At 42.2% G+C, this 22402-nt stretch overlaps 1 protein-coding gene across 9 annotated transcripts in view; it reads left to right on the top strand.

Annotated features, from left to right (window-relative positions):
- Nucleotides 1-22402, top strand: part of LOC133483351 (diacylglycerol kinase zeta-like) — a 113647-nt gene that overhangs the window by 34657 nt on the left and 56588 nt on the right. For all 9 annotated transcript variants that reach the window (XR_009790092.1, XM_061784514.1, XM_061784504.1 and 6 more), the window contains 13 exons: nt 5202-5310; nt 6029-6124; nt 8280-8357; nt 9510-9566; nt 14308-14376; nt 14463-14534; nt 14618-14734; nt 16712-16783; nt 17842-17940; nt 18033-18115; nt 18184-18244; nt 19123-19236; nt 20196-20333. Coding sequence is in view for 8 of the 9 variants with exons in the window: in XM_061784514.1 (XP_061640498.1) it covers nt 5202-5310; nt 6029-6124; nt 8280-8357; nt 9510-9566; nt 14308-14376; nt 14463-14534; nt 14618-14734; nt 16712-16783; nt 17842-17940; nt 18033-18115; nt 18184-18244; nt 19123-19236; nt 20196-20333 (1165 nt within the window). In the remaining variant the exon portion in view is untranslated. The remainder of the gene's footprint in view (nt 1-5201; nt 5311-6028; nt 6125-8279; nt 8358-9509; nt 9567-14307; nt 14377-14462; nt 14535-14617; nt 14735-16711; nt 16784-17841; nt 17941-18032; nt 18116-18183; nt 18245-19122; nt 19237-20195; nt 20334-22402) is intronic.

Raw genomic sequence — 22402 nt, 5'->3', positions numbered from 1 at the left:
GGCCCTGCCACCGAGGAGCTTTTTAACTACCTCGGTGACCTCAAACCCAGAGATAGGAGAGCCCGCCTCAGAGAACCCACACTCTGCTTCCCCATGGGAAGGCGTGTCGGTGGAATTGAGGAGGTCTTCGAAGTATTCTCCCCACCGACTCACAACGTCCCGAGTCGAGGTCAGCAGCGCCCCATCCCCACTATACACAGTGTTGGTGGTGCACTGCTTTCCTCTCCTGAGACGTCGGATGGTGGACCAGAATTTCCCGATAGGCCCGATAGGACTCCTTCTTCAGCTTGACGGCATCCCTCACCGTTGGTGTCCACCAACGGGTTCGGGGATTGCCGCCACGACAGGCACCGACCACCTTACGGCCACAGCTCCGGTCGGCCGCCTCAGCAATGGAGGCGCGGAACATGGTCCACTCGGACTCGATGTCCCCCGCCTCCCCCGGAACATGAGCAAAGTTCTGTCGGAGGTGGGAGTTGAAACTCCTTCTGACAGGGGATTCTGCCAGACATTCCCAGCAGACCCTCACAATACGTTTGGGCCTGCCACGTGGGACCGGCATCTTCCCCCACCATCGGAGCCAACTCACCACCAGGTGGTGAGTTGACAGCTCCGCCCCTCTCTTCACCCGAGTGTCCAAGACATGCGGCCGCAAGTCCGATGACACGACCACAAAGTCGATCATCGAACTGCGACCTAGGGTGTCCTGGTGCCAAGTGCACGTGTGGACACCCTTATGCTTGAACATGGTGTTCGTTATGGACAATCCGTGACGAGCACAGAAGTCCAATAACAGAACACCGCTCGGGTTCTGATCGGGGGGGCCGTTCCTCCCAATCGCGCCCTTCCAGGTCTCACTGTCATTGCCCACGTGAGCATTGAAGTCCCCCAACAGAACAATGGAGTCCCCAGCGGGAGCGCTCTCCAGCACCCCCTCCAAGGACTCCAAAAAGGGTGGGTACTCTGAACTGCTGTTTGGTGCATAGGCACAAACAACAGTCAGGACCCGTCCCCCACCCGAAGGCGGAGGGAGGCTACCCTCTCGTCCACCGGGGTGAACCCCAACGTACAGGCGCCGAGCCGGGGGGCAATAAGTATACCCACACCTGCTCGGCGCCTCTCACCATGGGCAACTCCAGAGTGGAAGAGAGTCCAACCCCTCTCGAGAGGACTGGTACCAGAGCCCAAGGTGTGTGTGGAGGCGAGTCCGACTATATCGAGTCGGAACTTCTCGACCTCACACACCAGCTCGGGCTCCTTCCCTGCCAGAGAGGTGACATTCCACGTCCCTAGAGCCAGCTTCTGTAGCCGGGGATCGGATCGCCAAGGTCCCCGCCTTCGGCCACCGCCCAGCTCACACTGCACCCGACCCCTATGGCCCCTCCCACAGGTGGTGAGCCCATGGGAAGGGGGACCCACGTTACCCTTTCGGGCTGTGCCCGGCCGGGCCCCATGGGTGCAGGCCCGGCCACCAGGCGCTCGCCTTCGAGCCCCACCACCAGGCCTGGCTCCAGTGGGGGGCCCCGGTGGCCCGCGTCCGGGCAAGGGAAAACGAAGTCCATTGTTTGTCGTCATCATTAGGGGTCTTTGAGCTGTGCTTTGTCTGGTCCCTCACCTAGGACCTGTTTGTCATGGGTGACCCTGCCAGGGGCATAAAGCCCCAGACAACTTAGCTCCTAGGATCACTGGGACACACAAACCCCTCCACCACGACAAGGTGACGGCTCAAGGAGGGGTTTGGGGAATCCATTTTTTTTAAATCATTCTGGCATTAAATCCATGTGGATATGCCGGTTTATGATCCTCAATCCATTTTCGTTTCAAAACGCGTTCCAAAGCCTTTTTATGCACCCAGTATGCTACGTTTCTGTAACATCGACCTTACAATCCTTGTCTAGCTACACTCTAGACACCCTCTACACAAGGCTTCTTCATGCTACAGAAGGTAATGTTTATATTGGGTGTTCTACATCATCAACATGATCATATCCTGTCATATTCCACATGCTCGTTGATCCAAAGCAGTGTTCAACTAGAAAACTAACCACTATTACAAATTAAATGTTCTCTAATATGTAGCAGACATTCCAACAGCTTCTTCCCTCTTGCAATCAACTTCTTAAACACCTAACCTACAATTCCATTACAACATGCTGGCAATTTTTTGACTTGAGTTCGTTGTCACATTTCTGTGGGGCCAATTATAGATTACTCGTGCACTCACTGTAGTAGTCTCGCCAAGCTGCACTATTTGCATATCTGTTGTTGACCAATACTGGCCACTCATGCCAGAGTAGCATCTGTTCCATATGCACAATGATTGAGGAGTATCTGCAACATTTGCACAATCAACATTGTCCCAGATTATCGGACTACTCGTCACTTTAAACTGCATAGACTCCTTGAAGTCTCTGCGCCCCTTGCACAATGGTCATTGCACCGGACTATTGCAATATTAGCCATTCGAACTGCTCTAAGTGCTAGAGGACTCTGCATCTTTTTGCACAATTGTAAAAAATTAAATAAAAATAAAAATGTACCGGCATGACCAGATAACTAGCAACCCTTTATTGCTCAGTTTTTTTGTCAATATCTTTATCTCTCAAAAGTGTTCTCTGTCAATTGACTGTCTGTTGTCGTACGTGAGCGGCTCCAACTACCGGGGACAAATTCCTTGTGTGTTTTTTAGACATACTCGCAGACTGCCCAACGGCCATAGTGTGTCCCTACCATATTATGCAGAGGGCTGAACATCAACATGATATATCATAATCATTGGCGGAAAAAACTTCAGCGCAGGTGGGCTTTTTCTTTTTACCTGCGAGGAGCATTCCCACCTCATGGTTGGCTTGGAGTTCGTCTGAAAGCGCCCCCCATAATGATCAGAATCAGAATCAGAATCATCTTTATTTGCCAAATATGTCCAAAACACACAAGGAATTTGTCTCCGGTAGTTGGAGCCGCTCTAGTACAACAGACAGTCAATTTACAGAACACTTTGGAGACATAAAGACATTGACAAAAAACAACAACAAACAACACTGGTTGCCAGCCAATCGTCCACCGTGCCGCCTAAATTAGTTGTATTGGATTTATTAAATACAGAATACAAAAACACATGCTACTTCATGCGGCACGGTGGCCGACTGGTTAGAGCGTCAGCCTCACAGTTCTGAGGACCCGGGTTCAATCCCCGGCCCCGCCTGTGTGGAGTTTGCATGTTCTCCCCGTGCCTGCGTGGGTTTTCTCCAGGCACTCCGGTTTCCTCCCACATCCCAAAAACATGCATTAATTGGAGACTCTAAATTGCCCGTAGGTGTGAATGTGAGTGCGGATGGTTGTTTGTTTCTATGTGCCCTGCGATTGGCTGGCAACCAGTTCAGGGTGTACCCCGCCTCCTGCCCGATGACAGCTGGGATAGGCTCCAGCACGCCCGCGACCCGAGTGAGGAGAAGCGGCTCAGAAAATGGATGGATGGATGGATGCTACTTCATAGTAGTCTGTTCCATGAGCGCTGCACATACTGTGTGTCTCACTGGCGACGATTCACTTCCATCCTCTACAGGAGTTAGTTTCAGATTTAAAGTATGACACATTTTTTAAATGGATTTCTATAGCATTCATGCATCTAAGTAAAACGCCATGACACAGGAATTTCAGCGAGCCCCAGTCTTAAATGAGTCACGCCTCTCAAGCCGTTACATGCAAACTAGCCGGGTATGCGCGGTGGGTGTGTCAGAAATCATTACGGGTGAATCGGCAAACCTTGAAAGCGCAAGAGGGCTCGTAAAATACAAACTTACCAACGGGAGAATATCACCCATTCTTCTGTCAATGTAAGCACTTTTCTTTCTCCGCACTCTGGAGGTTGTCGTTAATACAGTGCCCTGTGGAGGTGAAACATCATATGGCACTTTGGAGGAAGTTGCAATATATGCCATACGACGTGAAAGAGACTTGAAAAGCCATCAAACATATTCAAACTGCCACTGTCACAAAGTTTTATTTTATTTTTCTTACCACCAACATTCAACTGAAAGTTATTTATTAGAGAAGTAAATTTGTATGACAACAGGATGGCCAAAGAAATACCTGTGGGAACGGAAGCACAAGTACACTAAAGGATTGTCAATCGGCATTTCTAGGGATGTTCAAAATTTTACACTATTTAAAGGCAGGACACGGTGACCACAGAATGTATTGTTTTATTGAATATACTGCGACGTCCTCCCCGTGTCCTCGGAGATGAGCAGGAGGTGCTGCTACCGGTTGAGCGCATCAGCTTCTCCCGCTTGTTCATTGTCACACTAATGTGAAAAATCAAAACCGATGCGTTCAGTGAGGAGCACAATTTTGCTAATGATTGAAGCGGTGGGCATGTCAACAGCAATGCTGCGATGATTAACTTTCTTCTCCGCTGCAGAGGTTGATTTCACATTTCGAGTGTGACATGTTTTTCAAATGGATTTCAGTGCCATTCACGTCTCAGGAAAACTCTACATTCCGGGAATTATCCTCTTTCAGACTTAAATGAGTCACGCCTCTCTAGCCGTTATGTGCAAACAAGCTGGGTATGCACAGGATGTGTGACAGAAGTCATTGCGGGAGAATCTGCGCACCTTGAGGGGTGAGCAAGCCAGGTGTGTAAAAAATCGACTTGTGTACGAATGTGAGAATATGGCCCTAACTGAAGGAAAAAAATAAAGACTGCAAGAACCATGAAGGAAAGGAGAAACAGAAACATGGCTGCATTGAAGGCGGCGCAAAGCTCTCTCCAGGAAGGAAATTTTGAATATGGTGAATTTCTCTCAGAGAGTGCAGACCAGTGTTGTGTTTGTTGTCTGTTTGTTAGTTTGCTGGCTTCATCCTGGTTCATAAGCTGATTTCACTTGGCTGTTCTAGTGATGTTATGTTGACTCAGATGGTGAAAATATATTCCTTTAGCTACCATCTCAGTGGAATGTAATTGGTTCTTTCTTGGTCCATGTGCCACCCCTCTGTAAAGTTCTGTGGAAATTGATATTGTATTTTTTGCACAATTCTGCTATAGTTGATCTACTATTTATCGATTTACTGTGTCAAAATTACTATTGTGAAAACGTCCTTGAAACACCAAGATGTAAACTCTGGTAATTCTGCTATATACTACATTGTTTATGGCACTAGGTTTGATTTTCCTCGTCTTTTTTTCCTGTTTCCAGGAAAGCAATAGCAAAATCTGGCCTGCACCATCTTCCCTGTCAGCCAAGTACATCATCTTTTAACCGACCAGAATCAGAAGCGAGCATCAGCAGTACTGTTGACTGGACTGTGAGTAGAACTATACAATCAAAGGACCAATATGTCTCAATTTCTATCTCAATATTTCACTCTCGTACGGCACGGTGGTAGACTGGTTAGCACATCTGCTTGACAGTTCTGAGGAACTGGGTTCATATCCAGCCTTGCCTGTGTGGAGTTTGCATGTTTTCTCTGGGTACTCCAGTTTCCTCCCACATGCCAAAAACATGCATGCTAGGTTAATTGAAGACTCCAAATTCCCCGTAGGTGTGAATGTGAGTGTGAATGGTTGTCTGTTTCCATGTGCCCTGCGATTGGCTGGCGACCAGTTAAGGTTGTATCTCGCTCTCACCCAGGGTCAGCTGGGATAGGCTCCAGCATGCCCGCGACCCTAGTGTGGATAAGCGGTACAGAAAATGGATACTTAACTCTCTTTCTCCATCTCCATCCATCCATCCATCCATCCATCCATTTTCAACACCGCTTATCCTGGTTAGGGTCGCGGGGTGCTGGAGCCTACCTCAGCTGACTTCGGGCGAAAGGCGGACTACACCCTGAACTGGTCGCCAGTCAGTCGCAGGGCACATATAGACACGGACAACCATTTGCACTCACGTTCACACTGTCACTGAGTGGGAACTGAACCCACGCTGCCCGCACCAAAGTCAGGCGAGTGTACCACTAGACCATCAGTGACGCTCTTTCTCCATCTCTTTCTATATAAATATATGTACGTTTGTCTGAACAGGAGTCTGCTCAGTATGGAGATCATATCTGGTTTGAGACTAATGTGTCTGGAGACTACTGTTATGTGGGAGAACAGCACTGTATTGCCAGAGCACTGGTTAGTATTGCATGTTAATATCTTCATATTCCCTCATGCTTACTGTTTCTCTGTCTCGCCGTCCATTTGTCCGTCCGCCCCATCTTTCTATCTTTCCCTCTAGCCCTACCTCCATTGAGCTACAGTATATGTCCGTCTGTTTGTCCGTCCGTCCGTCACTACCTCCATCTCTCCCATGTATGTTGACCACATGTTGGCGCTCTGACAGTTGCATGCACACAAAGTTATAATACACTCCACTCCCTTTGAAAAATATTGGAACCGTGAGGAAAATACCTTTATTCTTGCTGTAGGCTTAAAACATGGGTTTTTGATATGAGACAAGAACTACATTTCAGCTTTGATTTCCTGGTGGTTACATTTAGATCTGAGACACAATAGATGTCACCTTTTTGTGATTTTTCATATGAGCAAGAATATTGGAACACATGACTGACCGTTGTTGTATTTCCCAGGTGCGTCCTGTTACATTGATTTTTTTAGATAATAACTGGGGCTGAATATCTATGCTCAGTTTTTGATTTGAGTTTGGCCTGTGAAGACTACATTTATACAAGTTAGACTAGATTAATATAACAATAAACAGCCACTATGATGAAATATACATTTAAAAAACATTATTTTTTTTTTTAAATGTCCTTTTTGTTGTTATACAAGAGTGGGTCCAACTACGAGACAAATTCCTTGTGTGTCTTGTAACATACAGTACTTGGCAAATAAAGCTGATAAAGCTGATTCTCGTAGAAAAATAACCATCATGAATACCAGGGAGCTGTCTGTGAGTGAAAAACATTGTAAAGCTGAGAGAAAGTGGAGAATTAATCAGAGCCATTGCTCATGAAGTATAGCCAATACAACCGTTTGGCGCTATAAAGACCCGAAAACAACTGTTAGAGTTAAAATTACACATCTAGGAGACTTGGACTATGCTGTATCTACCTACCATTGTTTCCGTACATACCAAGATGGTGGTCCCATCTGATTTTGTCATTCTCTGATTTAGTCAAACATGGACTATGTCCCAATGACAAACTTCCTTGTCAGTCATTGGTTAGTTAATCAAGTAAGCAAGCGTGAGACAAACAGTAAAGTGCGAATATACAGAAATCAATCTATTTACAAACCACTATTTCAATGAAGTTGGGACCTTTTGTGAAACGTAAATAAAACAGAATACGTTTTGCAAATCAAATTTCAACCTATATTCAATTGTATACACTACAAAGTTATTTAATGTTCAAACTGATAAACCGTTATTAAAAAAAAATTTTTTTTACACAACTTCCCAATTGGAATTCCATTAGAACTGGGGTTTGTATTAGCAAGAAGAATAGGAAGACCAGGCTGAAAATAAGTACAGAGATTAGCCTTAATTTCTATGGACTGATGATGAGACAAAGATGAACCCATGTCAAAGTGATATAAAAGGCTAAAGTTTCAAGAAATAAGGTATCTGCTCGTGACCCCAAATAAAAAAGTTCATCTTTGAAACACAGTGAAATTATTGTCATGGCTTTTATGGCTTCTTCTGGGACACGCTCATTAATTTTTATTGATGTAAGACATGATGGCAGCAGCAAAAGGAACTCAGAATACAGAATTGACTGGGAGATTCTTTATCATGTAGCAAAATAACAACTCACAACAAACACACTGCCAATACTACTAAGGAGTTCATCAGGGGCAAGACGTGTAAGATTTTCAACTGGCCAAGCCAATAGCCAGACTTAATCCCTGAGCATGCATTTTACCTGCTAAAGAAGAGAGTAACCCCATAAAACAAACAACAATTGAAAGAGGCTATGGTGAATTCTGGAAAAGCAATCACATATGAATATCAGAGGCTTGATTAAAATATTGCAAGCGAAAGATTGTTTGCTAAATATTAAGTCTTGCATTAATATTCGGCTTTTTAGTCTTAAGTCTTTAACTGAAACTTAAAAACTTACTGTTCCAATACTTTTGGAGGAGAGTGTACATCAAGCTGCACAATTATGCAACTGGTATAGGATTTGTTTGACTTCGCTCAGTAAAGAACTGCATTTTAGTCAGTTGTATTACATGATAGTATGCTGCCATTTGAATGGTGAAAGGTGAATTGTCTCTGTGAATAAAGAAAAACACAATTTGTAATTCTTATTCTTACTCTTCACAGCAAAAGTCAGTCACCCGGAGAAAGTGTGCTGCCTGCAAGATAGTTGTCCACACAATTTGTATTGAACAACTGGAGAAGGTACTTTGTTTATTTCTGTCCAGGGTTGAGGATTATAAATTGAGTTTAGTGGGATCTTTACAAATTTAATCTTGCACATGCGTGCATAAATGAATGCTAATACATCCTCGCATACATACCGATACATGCGTTGGCAAAATTGTTGGTACAATTGCGACCGAACCCTGCCATGAATAGCAAATAAAACAGTGAATAATTGACCTCCTTAAAAACGTTAATTGGCCATTTTAATAGTTTAAATAGGCTTACAGATTTTATTTAAAAAAATGGACCTACAGTAAGTGCGTGTGTACATGCACAGGTGGCAACTTCCACTGACAACTCCGGCTCATCCCGAATATTCAAACCTTGTCTCTCTGTCGAGATGTATCACTCAACATAATTCCTGGAAACTAATTCCTATTCAGACAGGGCTTCGGTGCCATCTTGTTACATCTTCCAGCATTTTACAAAGAGCGCAAAAAACACATCGGTGAGTTTTTCAGCGATTATTGGAGAATAATGTTCTGTATGTTCAAATGAATGGAGTCAGGTACACTCCTTAAAAATATCCACACTTTTCTCGCCCATATCCATTCTTTTTAGCAAGCTGCTTATTCCTTAACTGTTAAGCGATCTTTATATGGTTCAAGAAATGCGATAAAGTACAATATACTGTCTGTAAAGCATCAAACGCCTATACAGGCTCGCTATTCAAGGCGTCCATATATCCAGTCGCTCAGTGCGTCGGCAACTCTTATTTTTATGTGATGGTCCGGTCCAGTCAGGTTCTACTGCATCGTGCAGTGTGCGGCAGGTCTAATGACCAGAATGAAATGTGAATTCACTGATTTTCTTTCTAGCAGCCTCAATCTTTAAAGCTATGAAATATAAAAATATTATCAGTTACTCATGTTTTTTCACGATTTGCGACAAGGCTCGGTCCCCATCCACTGTGAGTACTGATAATAATACAGTAATTATTATTATCTTTGTAAGGGACAAATCTTAGATCTCATTTGTGCAAATGTACTGAAATTTGGCCAGTTGCCTGAATTTCTCCCTGGAAATGTTTTAGTATTGCTGTGATTGTTTGTGTAAATCATTCAGTGATGATAAGACTACCGTACAGTACTTTGTCCACACCTGTATTCTTCCTCTATTTTCTTCTAGATTAATTTCAGATGCAAGCCATCTTTCAGGGACTCTAGTTTCAAAAACATTCGAGAGGTGAGTTCTGAGTGAGTTATTGTTAACCCTCATTTTGTGTTCATTTCATTTTTAACAATTTTGTGTTCCTGGTCAGATATGCCCATTCCACTAAGACTCACCATAAAAAAAAAACTGTATTAATTTACAACTTGTTGAGATAGATTTTTTGATTAACTTTTAGTGAATATTACAGTTTAGTTGAGAACTTCTATATGTTTTTAGTGGCTTCTTTGCCTCATTGATCTGATCTTATCCACTTGAAAGCAAGTTCTAAAAAGCACAATTACTGGAGTAGTTTGACTATAGGAAATATTCAGATGACACATGGTATACTGTACTTTCGGTCAGAGTTATCAATGACAATGGCTTTGTGAAACCATTTATTTTTTTTATACAGTCACAAAAAGTATAGCCTGTTGTGTTCCCAGTCAAAAGTGACCATGAATATTTGTGTAGAAAGGAAGTTATCCCAAACTCGCGCTTGACATTTTCATAATATTCTAAGAGAAATGTTTTATACATTAACGAACCACTAACAACAACCTGTGAATATTCTCATTCATCCACGTCATTTCATTCTCAGTGCATTAAATCGATCGCAACTGGACTGTTTTGGTTGTCTTAGAAGACGTTTCATATACTGCTTGAAAGGGCAGAATCTCCTAAAAGCGACTTGATGCTCATCCACTGTAATGTTTGGACTTGGGTTAGATACAGAGGTGGGACCAAGTCATTGCTTTGCAAGTCACAAAAGAGAAGGTTGATGGATGTCGTGAGGGAAGACATGAGGGCAGTTGGTGTTCGAGAGGAGGATGCAGGAGATAGGCTTACATGGAAAAGGATGACGCGCTGTGGCGACCCCTAAAGGGACAAGCTGAAAAGAAAAGAAGAGGTGTGAAAAAGTGGTTGCCCCTTCTTGTCTTTCTTTTTTTTTTTTAGATGTTTTCCATCATCAAGCAAATTTAAATATTAGTCAAAGACAACACATATAAACAAAATGCAGTTTTTAAAAGACGGTTTTTATTATTACGGGAGAAAAAATATCCAAACCAAAATGGCCCTGTGTGAAAAAGTGATTGCCACCTAAACCCAGTAACTGGTTGGGCCACCCTTAGCAGCAACAACTCCAACTTTTGGCCCACTCATCTTTGTAGAATTGTTGTAATTTAGCCACATTGGAGGGTTTTCAAGCATAAACCGCCTTTTTAAGGTCATGTCACAGCATCTCAATAGGATTCAGGTCAGGACTTTGACTAGCACCCTTCATTCTTCATTTTGTTTTTCTTCAGTCATTCGGAGGTGGACTTGCTGGTGTGTTTTGGATAATTCCCCTCCTGCAGATCCTAAGTTTTTTTTCAACTTGATGTTACAAACAGATGGCCATTCTCCTTCAGGATTTTTTTGATAGACAGCAGAATTCATGGTTCCAATTAAAACAGCAAGTCTTCCAGGTCTGGAAGCAGCAGTTGCGTGCTGATCACTAAATAAAGTGAATTAAAAAAAAAAGAAATACAAGACTGATTCTTAAGAACACTATACTGACTAAACCAGACTGTAATAAACAGGAAGCCCAGACAGCTCATGGCCGGCCCGCCGTGTGACTATTTGTGTGATCGCTGACAAAGCTAGCTGCTAGCGCTAACGAAAACAAGCATACGTGAAGTCAAGCCGGGAGAATATTAAATGGACTGACAAGATGAAAGTTGAGCTTTTTGGAAGGTGTGTATCTCGTCAAGTCTGGCATAAATGTAGCACAGCATTTCAGAAAAAGAACATCATACCAACAGTCAAACATAGTGGTGATAGTGTGATGGTCTTGGACGGCTTAGCTCCTTCAGGACCTGGACAACTTTGATTGCTGGAACTATAAATTCTGCTCTTTAACAGAAAATCCTGAGGGAGAATGTTCAGCCATCAATCTGTGACCTCAAGCTGAAGCACACTTGGTTTCTGCAGCAGGATAATGATCCAAAACACACCAGCAAGTCAACTTCTGAATGGCTTAAATAAAAAAACAAAATGAAGGTTTGGAGTGGTCAAACTCCATACTTGAATTCAATTGATATGCAGTGGCATGACCTTAAAAAGGCAGTTCATGCTGGAAAACCCTTCATTTTTGCTGAATTTAAACAATTCTGCAAGGAAGTGTGGGCCAAAATATCTCCACAGAAATGTGAAATACTCATTGCCAGTGATAGAAAATGCTTGATTTCAGTTGTTGCTGCTGAGGACGGCCCAACCAGTTATTAGGTTTAGGGGGCCATTACTTTTTCACACAGAGCCAGGTAAATTTGAATAGTTTTTTTTGCCCCTTAATAAATTAAATCACCATTTTAAAGCAGCATTTTAAATTCATTTGGGTTATAGTTGTCTGATATTTACATTTGTTTGATTATCTTAATCCTTAAAGTGGGGATACTGTGCAAAAATATAAGAATTTGACAAAGTGGGCCAATACTTTTTCATGGCACTGTATGTAACAGCCACATTTATTGTTGATTTTTGTTGCAAAACCATTACGTAGTGTCTGAAAGAGTGACTTCCTGGCCGATTCCGCTACTTGGACGTGCCCAAGAGGGCGTTAACTGTTAAAAGAAATAAGGTCTAATTAAGCTTTAGTATGGTGAGATACTTCCATCTGAATGATATCCATTAAGAACATCAATTTAATGGTTACCATCCATCCATCCATTTTCTTCTGCTTATCCGAGCTCTTCTGGGGGATCCCGTTCCCAGACCAGACAGGAGACACAGTCTGTTCAGTGTGTCCTGGGTCGTCCCCGGGGTCTCCTCCCAGTGGGACATGCCCGGAACACCTCACCGGGGAGGCGTCCAGGAGGCATGCTAATCAGATGTCCCAGCCACCTCATCTGGCTCCTCTCAATGCAAAGGAGTGCGGCTTGACTCTGAGCCCCTCGCGGGTGACCAAGCTTCTCACCCAATCTCTAAGGGAGAGCCCGGACACCCTGTGGAGGAAAACTCATTTCGATCTTGTTCTTTCTGTCACGACAAACAGCTCGTGACCATAGGTGAGGGTAGGAACGTAGATCGACCGGTAAATTGCGAACTTTGCCTTTCGGCTTAGCTCCTTCTTCACCACAACGGACGGATACAAAGTCTGGATCACTGCAGACGCTGCACCGATCCACCTGTCGATCTCCCGTTCCATTCTTCCCTCACTCGTGAACAAGACCCCAAGATACTTGAACTACTCCGCTTGGGGCAGGATATCATTCCCGACCTGGAGAGGGCACTCCACCCTTTTCTGACTAAGGACCATGGTCTCAGATTTGGAGGTGCTGATTTTTATCCCAACCGCTTCACACTCTGCTGCGAACCGCTCCAGTGAGAGTTGGAGATCACTCCTTGATGAAGCCAGAAGAACCACATCATCTGCAAAAAGCACAGATGCAATACTGAGGCCACCAAACCGGACCCCCTCTAGACCTCGGCTGTGCCTAGAAATTCTGTCCATAAACGTTATGAACAGAATCGGTGACAAAGGGCAGCCTTGGCGTAGTCCAATCCTCACCGGAATCGAATCCGACTGACTGCTGGCAATGCGGACCAAACTCTGACACTGGTTGTACAGGGACCGAACAGCCCGTATCAGGGGGTTTGGTACCCCATACTCCAGAGGCACCCCCCACAGGACTCCCAGAGGGACACGATCGAACGCCTTCTCCAAGTCCACAAAACACATGTAGACTGGTGGGGCGAACTTCCATGCACCCTCGAGGACCCTGCTGAGGATGTAGAACTGGTCCATGGTTAATCGTTCTGAAATCCCTAAAATAAAATTAACATTGGCATGTTGAGCTATTGTGAGACAGCTGAAGAGTGTTTGTTTCTCAATACTTTGGTAAAAGTGGCAAGTCTTTTGCCGTCAATGGGGTCGAGTCCGAGTGAAGTCATGAGTCGTTGCTGTTCAAGACCAAGTCGATTTGCAAGTCTGTTTTTTTTGTTTTTTTTTTTTTTTGGGGGGGGGTTCTGGATCTGTGTGTCTGACTGGGTAAGCAACTTCAAATTATCTTTGTTTCCCCTCTAAGTTGGTCACATTTACCACAGTGGTTACAATGGACTAAATGAATAGTTCAAAGAAGGATTTGATGCTATTAGTCCATGGCATGTTTTGTAGGTCTTGGGTTCATCCCGATGATATTTTCAGCCCGTAAAAGACCAGGATAAGTCTCCATTCTTTGACTTGAATGTGACAGCAACCTTAGCAATGGCCACCCTCTTGATCACTGAATTTCTCCTCATCAGTTATTTGTTGGTCTGAATTGTATTCTGTTGTTTTCGCTTTCTTACACTTTCTCCTCAGGGTTGTCGTTTTCCTGGCCTCTCCCCTCACATTAATGTGGTGACCATCAAATATGTAATTAAGAACCTCACTTACTGTATATCGACCTGCCACTGTGCTGCCACACAATGAACTGTGAGCAAAGCCTCAAAATGTACAAGTTCAATTAAACTCACAAAATTAAATTCATATAATTTTTTTTGTGTGTTCAAATTATCTTTGTCATAAAATCATAAAGTCTTAGGTCAATCTGAACAAATTTATTACAACTTTCACAGATAAAAATTTTAAATCGGTCAAATTTGACCAGAACACAAGGATGGTGCTACTGCAGATTGTGTTTTAAAGAAAACCTGTTAGCTGACAGCTGATTCCCAGTACACGTAAGTTCAATGTGTGTCAAGTTAAAGTTTATTTTATTTTTTGAAAATAAGCCCTGGTCATTTTGCCTTCCAGCTGAACGTTGTACGTCATCACTGGGTGCATCGAAGAAGACAAGAGGGAAAATGTAAACAATGTGGCAAGGTGGGTGGTGGTGATTTTTTAAATTTATTTTTTCCTCTCAACACTTCATTGTTAATAGTTTAAAAGTTTTTTTGTGATGTTCACAGGGCTTCCAGCAGAAGTTTGCTTTCCACAGTAAAGAGATTGTTGCCATTAGCTGCTCCTGGTGTAAACAGGCGGTGAGAATCTTTCTAATCTTACCTTATTAAATAGCTTATTAAAAACTCTTGTTGTCCTAAGAAAATTTACTTCCCTGTTTTAGTTCCACAACAAGGTGTCCTGTTTCATGTTGCACCAAATTGAGGAGGTCTGTCCAATAGGAGCTCACGCTGCCCTCGTAGTTCCACCTTCATGGATTGTTCGAGTCCGACGTTGCCAGGTAAGAGTTGGTGATGGTTTATTTACAGAGTTGAGGTCTGCCCAGACACCCTCTCGGTTTACATCATGTGTCCGCTGCTACTGCTCGAAATTTACATTTGGCACACTCCTAGCTGTGACCGCAACACTGTCACACATAAGAATGGATGTAACAAGATCTGTCAGTACATCTACATGCATATTAATTGACAGTTCAGTTCTACCCACTTTTTTACGACTTTGACATCAGAATTTACATGCACTGGGTATAAAACTATAAAGCTCCTTTCAGCCTATTTCGCTGTGGAAATTGAACAAGATGTGGTCTGCTAAAGACTTGTTGCTAACTGGTAGCAGGTGAGCCATTAGCATTTCATTCATGTATTCAGGACTTAAACCGTTTAGGGATTTGTAGACCAGTAGCAGAACTTTAAAATCTATTCTAAAGCTGACTAGAAGCCAGTGTAAAGACTTTAGAATTGGAGATTAGAAGTAAAGACTGCTCTAATAGTAGTGAATTAAATGTATTCTGCTTTCTTTCTGGTGTGCAGACCATCATTTTAAATGCATCAATCAGTTTCTGTAGAAACGGAAAACAAATGACCAAACATGAAGGTTGTCACATTTACACACGTCACAATTAACATGAGTTTGAATGTGACACAGCCACACTTATAAGCAGGTGTGCACACATGTGTAACTATATTATTGTTTGTATATGTGTATACTGTATGTATTGTTTATGATTACTTCTCTCTAAAAGATAACTTTTTTTATTTTGAATCCAAATCTGAGACCATGGTCCTCATTCCGAAAAGCGTGGCGTGCCCTCTCCAGGTCGGGGATGAGATCCTGCCCCAAGTGGAGGAGTTCAAGTAGCTTGGGGTCTTGTTCACGAGTGAGGGAAGAATGGAACGCGAGATCGACTGGCAGATCGGTGCAGTGTCTGCAGTTATGCGGACTTTGTATCGATCCGTTGTGGTAAAGAAGGAGCTAAGCCGAAAGGTGAAGCTCTCAATTTACCGGTCGATCTCTGTCCTACCCTCACCTATTGTCACGAGTTGTGAGTAATGACCGAAAGAACAAGATCCCAGATACAAGCGGCCGAAATGAGTTTCCGCCGTAGGGTGTCCGGGCTCTCCCTTATAGAGAGGGTGAGAAGCTCGGTCATCCGGGAGGGGCTCAGAGTAGAGCCGCTGCTCCTCCACATTGAGAGGAGCCAGATGAGGTGGCTGGGGCATCTGATTCGGATGCATCCCTGGTGAGGTGTTCCGGGGACGACTCAGAACACGCTGGAGAGACTACGTCTCTCAGCCGGCCTGGGAAAGCCTCGGTATCCCCCCGGAAGAGCTGGATGAAGTGGCTGGGGAGAGGGAAGTCTGGGCGTCCCTGCTAAACCTACTGACCCCGTGACCCGGCCTCGAATAAGCGGTAGAAAATGGATGGATGGATGGATATTTGTTTATAAAATAATATAGATACAAAATGATACCATGATTTAATCACTGAAAAATATCATCCGTATTTGACATGGAAATAATCATTTTAAAAATATTTTTTTGGTGTTGCGCGCGTTCCATCAATCGCTATAGATTTCCATCCATTTATCCATTTTCTATACTGCTTGCTCTCATTAGGATGACAGGTGAGCTGGAACCTATTCCAGATTACTTTTGGCGAGAGGCATTGTGCATCTTGGACTGGTCGCTAGTTGATTGCAGGGCACATATGGAAAAACAACCAGTCACACTCACATTCACAGCAGTTTGGAGTCCTCAATTAGAAGCTTGTACAGTATTTGGAATGTGGGAGGAAGCTGGAGAAAACTCTTGTGAACCCAGAACCTTCTCACTGTGAGGCAGACGTCTTACCCACTACTTTGCCATGCTGCCCTCGCTACAGAATGGAATACTGTATATTTAATATAGATGGATGGTGTAAAATGTTGACATTAAACATTCTACACAGCATCCTTGACTTATGCTCTTCTTTCAAACAGGCATCCATGAAGTCAAGTAAGAAGAAAAAAAGGACATCCTTCAAGAGGAAAAGTAGTAAAAAAGGAGCTGAGGTACATTAGCAAAATTTATGGTCCTTGATGAATCTGCATTCAAAAACATTCTGCTTTCCAACATTGATAGTTTCCTTCACAAGAGTTTTCTTTCTAAATCCATGTGAGACAAGGCGGATTGCAATGCTTACAGCCCCCAGGGTATACATTTATGTGGTATCTGGGAATCGGTATTACATGTTTTGATACGTTAACCGTAGTTCATTCTGACAAGAAAGTATTCATTCAAATGGATGACCTTTTTGATACATAAAACTTATTGGTTTCAAAATGAAAAGAACTTTTATCTGCCATATATTGATTGATGAATTGAACGTTCTATTTCAAACATAGTACAAAAGCAAAATAATGAAAAGATTACTATATTAAATATCCCATATTGAAAGACTGTGTACTGCTGGTCTGAAAAGGAGAAGAGAGAAGTTAAAACTCTCAAACTTAGATCGTACCTCTTCACCATTACCTAAGCTAAATTATGCATAAGGAAGTGCAATCCAGAATTCAGTGAACCCGAGCTATTGGCCATGATTAGGGGCTGAGCCTTGTTGCGAATAGCGAAAATCTGTAAGTAATTGACGCCCACCCAAAAAGGTGTGTAAGGCAAAACACCTTTTCTAATAGACAAGGCTAAATGAAGCTCCTCCCCTCACTTCCCAACATATTTGATTGTCCCAAGATGTCACAAGATGGCACCAAAGTAATATTTTTCTGAGACAGATAAACAGTGAATAGGTGAGTTTTTCATCAAATAATGGAGGGTAGGCCCCCGCCCAAAAATCTACAAATAGGCAAATTTGTGAATGCCCAACGGGGTTCACTGAACACACGACATCACGTACTGTATCTCTCAAAGCACTTTGTCCTGTTCGTCTAAGAGTTTCTCTGAATTATATTTTTACTATGACTTAATTTTTACACTGATTTGTTAATCCATGTTAATGTGCTTACGTTTCCACCTTGCATTTTGACTCAGTGATGACTTCACGTCATTCACACTCAATTTCAGAGATTTCTGAATGAATTATAATTTTTAGTTGCATTGTTTTGGTTAATCACAGGATGTACGACAATGGAAGCCCTTCATCATCCGGCCCATCCCTTCCCCATTGATGAAACCACTGGTGGTGTTTGTCAACCCCAAAAGTGGTGGAAACCAGGTATTGAAGATTTGTTAAAGTAGATTCTGGGTTTGTCTGGCTACTGCCTGGTGTTTGAGTGTGATATTTATTTATTTTTACACATCTGACAGGGCACTAAAATCCTTCAGTCTTTCATGTGGTATCTAAATCCAAGGCAGGTTTTTGATCTGGGCCAGGGAGGACCCAAAGAGGGGTAATTATTTACAGAAGTATTCAAATACTCTCATATGATTAACCACTAACTTGGTTTAAAACTTCTAGCTTGGAGCTGTATCGTAAAGTTCATAACCTGAGGATTTTGGCCTGTGGAGGGGATGGAACTGTGAGTACTTGAAGTAAATACATAAATTACACTTGCACCATTTTTATTATCAATGTTGTGACCATTTGCAAGGAAATATCTAATGCAAGTGCTATTAAATAGCATTAAAGTATTAAATATACTGCCTCTACAAAGATAATAATGTTTAGTTTTGATCGACAATAGCAGCTTTTACATTGCATTCCTGGTAAATTGCCGCATATGAGGATATGATATGAATGTATACCGCCACCTAGAGGTTATGAAAAAGGTGTACGTTTTCATTCCAATATGACGGGGGTACATATGACTGCTGATATGTACAATTGTGCTCAAAAGTTTACAATTACATACAATTATGCCAGCACGTGCACACAGAGTAGAATAATTATTTGAAGAATCTAATAAAATACAGATAATACTTAATGTTTTGATCATATGGATAGCAGCAATAGGTAGAAGGGTTTTCCAGAATATTGAGGTCAACTTTGAGGGTGCGTATTGTACATGTGTGCGATTTGTGCACAAGAAATTATGGTGGCAGTGTCAGCGTGACACAAAGGGGGTGTGGGCAATGAGTCTTGTGTGTTACACTTTACACTCTGGTTGCGGCTAGCGAAGTTTCGCCTCTGTTCCGCCTCCAATGTAGTTGGCAAATTCCTGGTTTGACTTGAAACCCTCATCCTGCATTGGTACTTTACACAAATGACAGCGAGCTGAAAGAAAAGTGTCTTAGATGGCCAGTGTGAGCGGTACTTTCCGTGTGTAATTAATTTACCAATATTTTACTGAATGTTTATTGTTGTGGTTATAGTTTGCAGTGGTCTAGAACTATACTGCATCTTGCTGAAAGCTCTTCCTAATATTTTTTACTCTCCTGTGCATGTGTGTAAAACAAGGTGGGGTGGATCATCTCCTGCCTTGATGAACTTGCGTTGAATCCTCAACCTCCTGTTGCAGTGTTACCACTTGGGACAGGAAATGACCTTGCTAGGACTCTCAACTGGGGAGGGGTGAGTCCGAAGAGCAAAGGTGGCAAAAGTACTCACACTCTGTATTTAAATAGACGTACAGACACTTGTGTAAAAAATACACTCTGGTTAAAATAGAAGTACTGATTCAGCATCTTTACTTGAGTAAAAATTCAAAAGCAAAGACTGAAAAGTATTTAAGTACTAAAGTAGAAATTGAGTTTTAGTGTCAATTACATACAAAAACAGTTTTTTATTCAATTGGTACAACGAAAGAAACTCCTATGCAAACAAAGTAGTCCCTCTTTTATTAACTTCAATAGCTCATACTTAAAAGAGAGAACAGCTTGCTAGTATTGGCTCAGCCCCTTATGCCATCAAATCAAGTTGTTCCCATAGCTTTGCTAATGTTGTGAACTCACAAAAAATGCTAAATTGGCAAATGATAATAACTGGAAAAATACGCCTTATCTGTATGTGGTTTTTTCACATTCAGACGGAGAGTTTTTTTAATACTGCCAGCAACTGGTAGTTTTTAAGCTGGCACAAGAAACAAGGCATTTGCAGCAAATCAGTCTTGGAGTCGACAACATCAAACAATTCTCTTCAATAAGCCATGAGTGGGAAAAAGCGTGATTATTCGAATCTGTTGCATCATAGGTTAATGCTTCCTGGGTCATATTCCTCCATGTTGTCCTGTTTTTTCCCCCCGCCTAAAAAGTCCCCAAGGTCTCAATTAATCAAAATCTCAACCGTAGTTGGCTTTCCCTCTCTATTTTAGTCTATTTTACGTTGTGTCAGCCACAGAGTTTGAAAAGAGAGACAAATGTCTTTTGACAAGGTGTGGATAGAACAGATCAGTTTTTAAATGTAGGGAGTAAAAGTAAGGAACCGTCAGAAAAATAAATGCATGTACAGTAAACTTTGTTGCTTCCCACCCCTACTGAATAGACAAGTTTTAATAGTGAATAGTGAATGATTTTCAATATATTTGTGCACAGGGCTATACAGATGAACCTCTGTCCAAAATCCTGTCTCATGTTGAGGATGGAACTGTGGTCCAGCTTGACAGGTGGAATCTACAGGTTGAAGCCAACCACAGTGCTGGGGCTGAGGTGGATGAGCAGCAAACCGATAAGGTTTGCCATAAAATATTTTCAGCACTAACTTTTGAAACACAGTCACATTGTAGGTCCATAATAATAAAAAGTCATAATAGTGACTCTTCTGAACAGTTTGGCAGTCAAAAAACTAAATCGGATTTTCGTCATTTGGGTAAATTAGGGGACTAATGAACAAGAAGAATCATTCTTGAGTTTGAGTTTATTGTTAGCCGGTCAACAACAACAAACATTGCATACAATTACACAATATCAAACAAACAACAGATACATACAGTAAATTTAAATAAAAATGCATTTAGACACACTAACCAGGCAAAGTAAACTGACCAGCAAGGACTGAGGTGGGCCGTTGTCCGGTCTCTTACCCCCAGTCCCACAATTAATCAAAAGATAAATTAGCCACGCGTCCTGGAAAAATTGCTAGTGTGGAAGAGTTATCAATACCACTACGAAGATTATTCCATAATGGTACTACCCTGTTACAAAAATATATATTTATATATACATTTCCTTAGGTCCAAATTAATACATTTAATCTGGACTTTTAAATTGTTACCCCTTGTTCGATCCGACAATGCATATTGAAATAATAATTGAAAGTTCATATCCACTAGGCCATTAGTTCAGAATTTTTATTTCCAATTGTCACAAACTGTTTCCGCCCAACCAAATATGCCTGAAACCATTTAAGCAGTTTACCATCAATGCCATACGATTGAAGCATATGCAAGAGTTTAACATGAGACACACTGTTAAATGCTTATGAATATCCAAGCAGAATGCATCAACTCATGCACCACCATCAATAGCATTGCTCCAGTCATTCATCGTGCCTAAAAGCGGAGAAACGTTTGAGCTACATTTGCGGAATCTGTGCGGTCTGTTTGCTAATAACTGATTATTCTCAAGGAACATTTCAAGGGGATCAGAAACACGAGTCCAAAACTTTACTTGCTTGCATGCAAGTAAACTCACAAGATGATAATTAAAATTTTTTGTTTGAAGACACGGTGGTTAACTGGTTAGCACATCTGCCACACAGTTCTGAGGACCCGGGTTCAAATTCGGCCTTGCCTGTGTGGAGTTTGCATGTTTTCCCGTGCCTATGTGGTTTTTCTCAGGGTATTTCAATATCCTCCCACATTCCAAAAACATGCTTGCTAGGTTAATTGAAGACTCTAAATTCCCCGTAGGTGTGAGTGTGAATGGATGTTTGTTTATATGTGCCCTGCGATTGGCTGGCGGCCAGTTCAGGGTGTACCCCGCCTCTCGCCCAGAGTCAGCTGGGATAGGCTCCGGCACCCCCGCGACCCAAGTGAGGATCAATGGTATGGAAAATGAATGGATGAATGATTTTAGACCTTTTTTCTGAACAGGTACTACTTTCGCAATTCATCATCATTCATAAAAAGGGGTTTACATATAGATGAAGCTAATTGAGACAGGAAAGCTTGTGGGAAATTGTCTGGATCAGAACTGTATTTGTTTTATAATTTTGAAATATTTTCTGCTACTGTATTTTCAGTGAAATAAATATATGAATACAACTGGCAGGTTCGTGAACATAACACCATTATCCCTCACAAAACTGAAGCAAAATAGTCAAAAAAACTATTTTTTTTGGAGTTATCAAATGCGTCTTGACTCACAAATGATAACCGTAATGTCAGACTTACGGGAAAATCGTGATTTCATAAAGTTCCAAAAAGTACGGACATTCCTGGAAGTCGGGATTCATTCCTCAGTCAAACGAATGTCAACACGCTTGGGTTTGCGAGCCTCACACAACGGTGATTGCCACTCATGCGTGTTTGCCTCTGTTGGAGATTTACAGTACTTTTTATAGTCTTAATTGTTTGGCAAACTAGCTGTAGCTTTTAGTACAAAAAGGCACATATGATGAAGCACACACTTGAATATGCTCATTGAATTTGGACCACTTATCATCAACTGATTTGGCTGATAAAAATTCAGCATCCCAATCAATCCTCCCAAGTTCATTCCTAATTGAAACATTGATTGTTGTTGTTGTTCTACAGCAATTGGTACCAACCGGTCGCAAGTTTAACTAGGGCTGAAGTAGA

This window comes from Phyllopteryx taeniolatus, chromosome 1, assembly GCF_024500385.1.
Source record: "Phyllopteryx taeniolatus isolate TA_2022b chromosome 1, UOR_Ptae_1.2, whole genome shotgun sequence".
NCBI classification, from domain to species: Eukaryota; Metazoa; Chordata; class Actinopteri; order Syngnathiformes; family Syngnathidae; genus Phyllopteryx; species Phyllopteryx taeniolatus.
The sequence above is the reverse complement of the archived record's forward strand: the minus strand, read 5'-3'. Positions and strand labels throughout refer to the sequence as shown.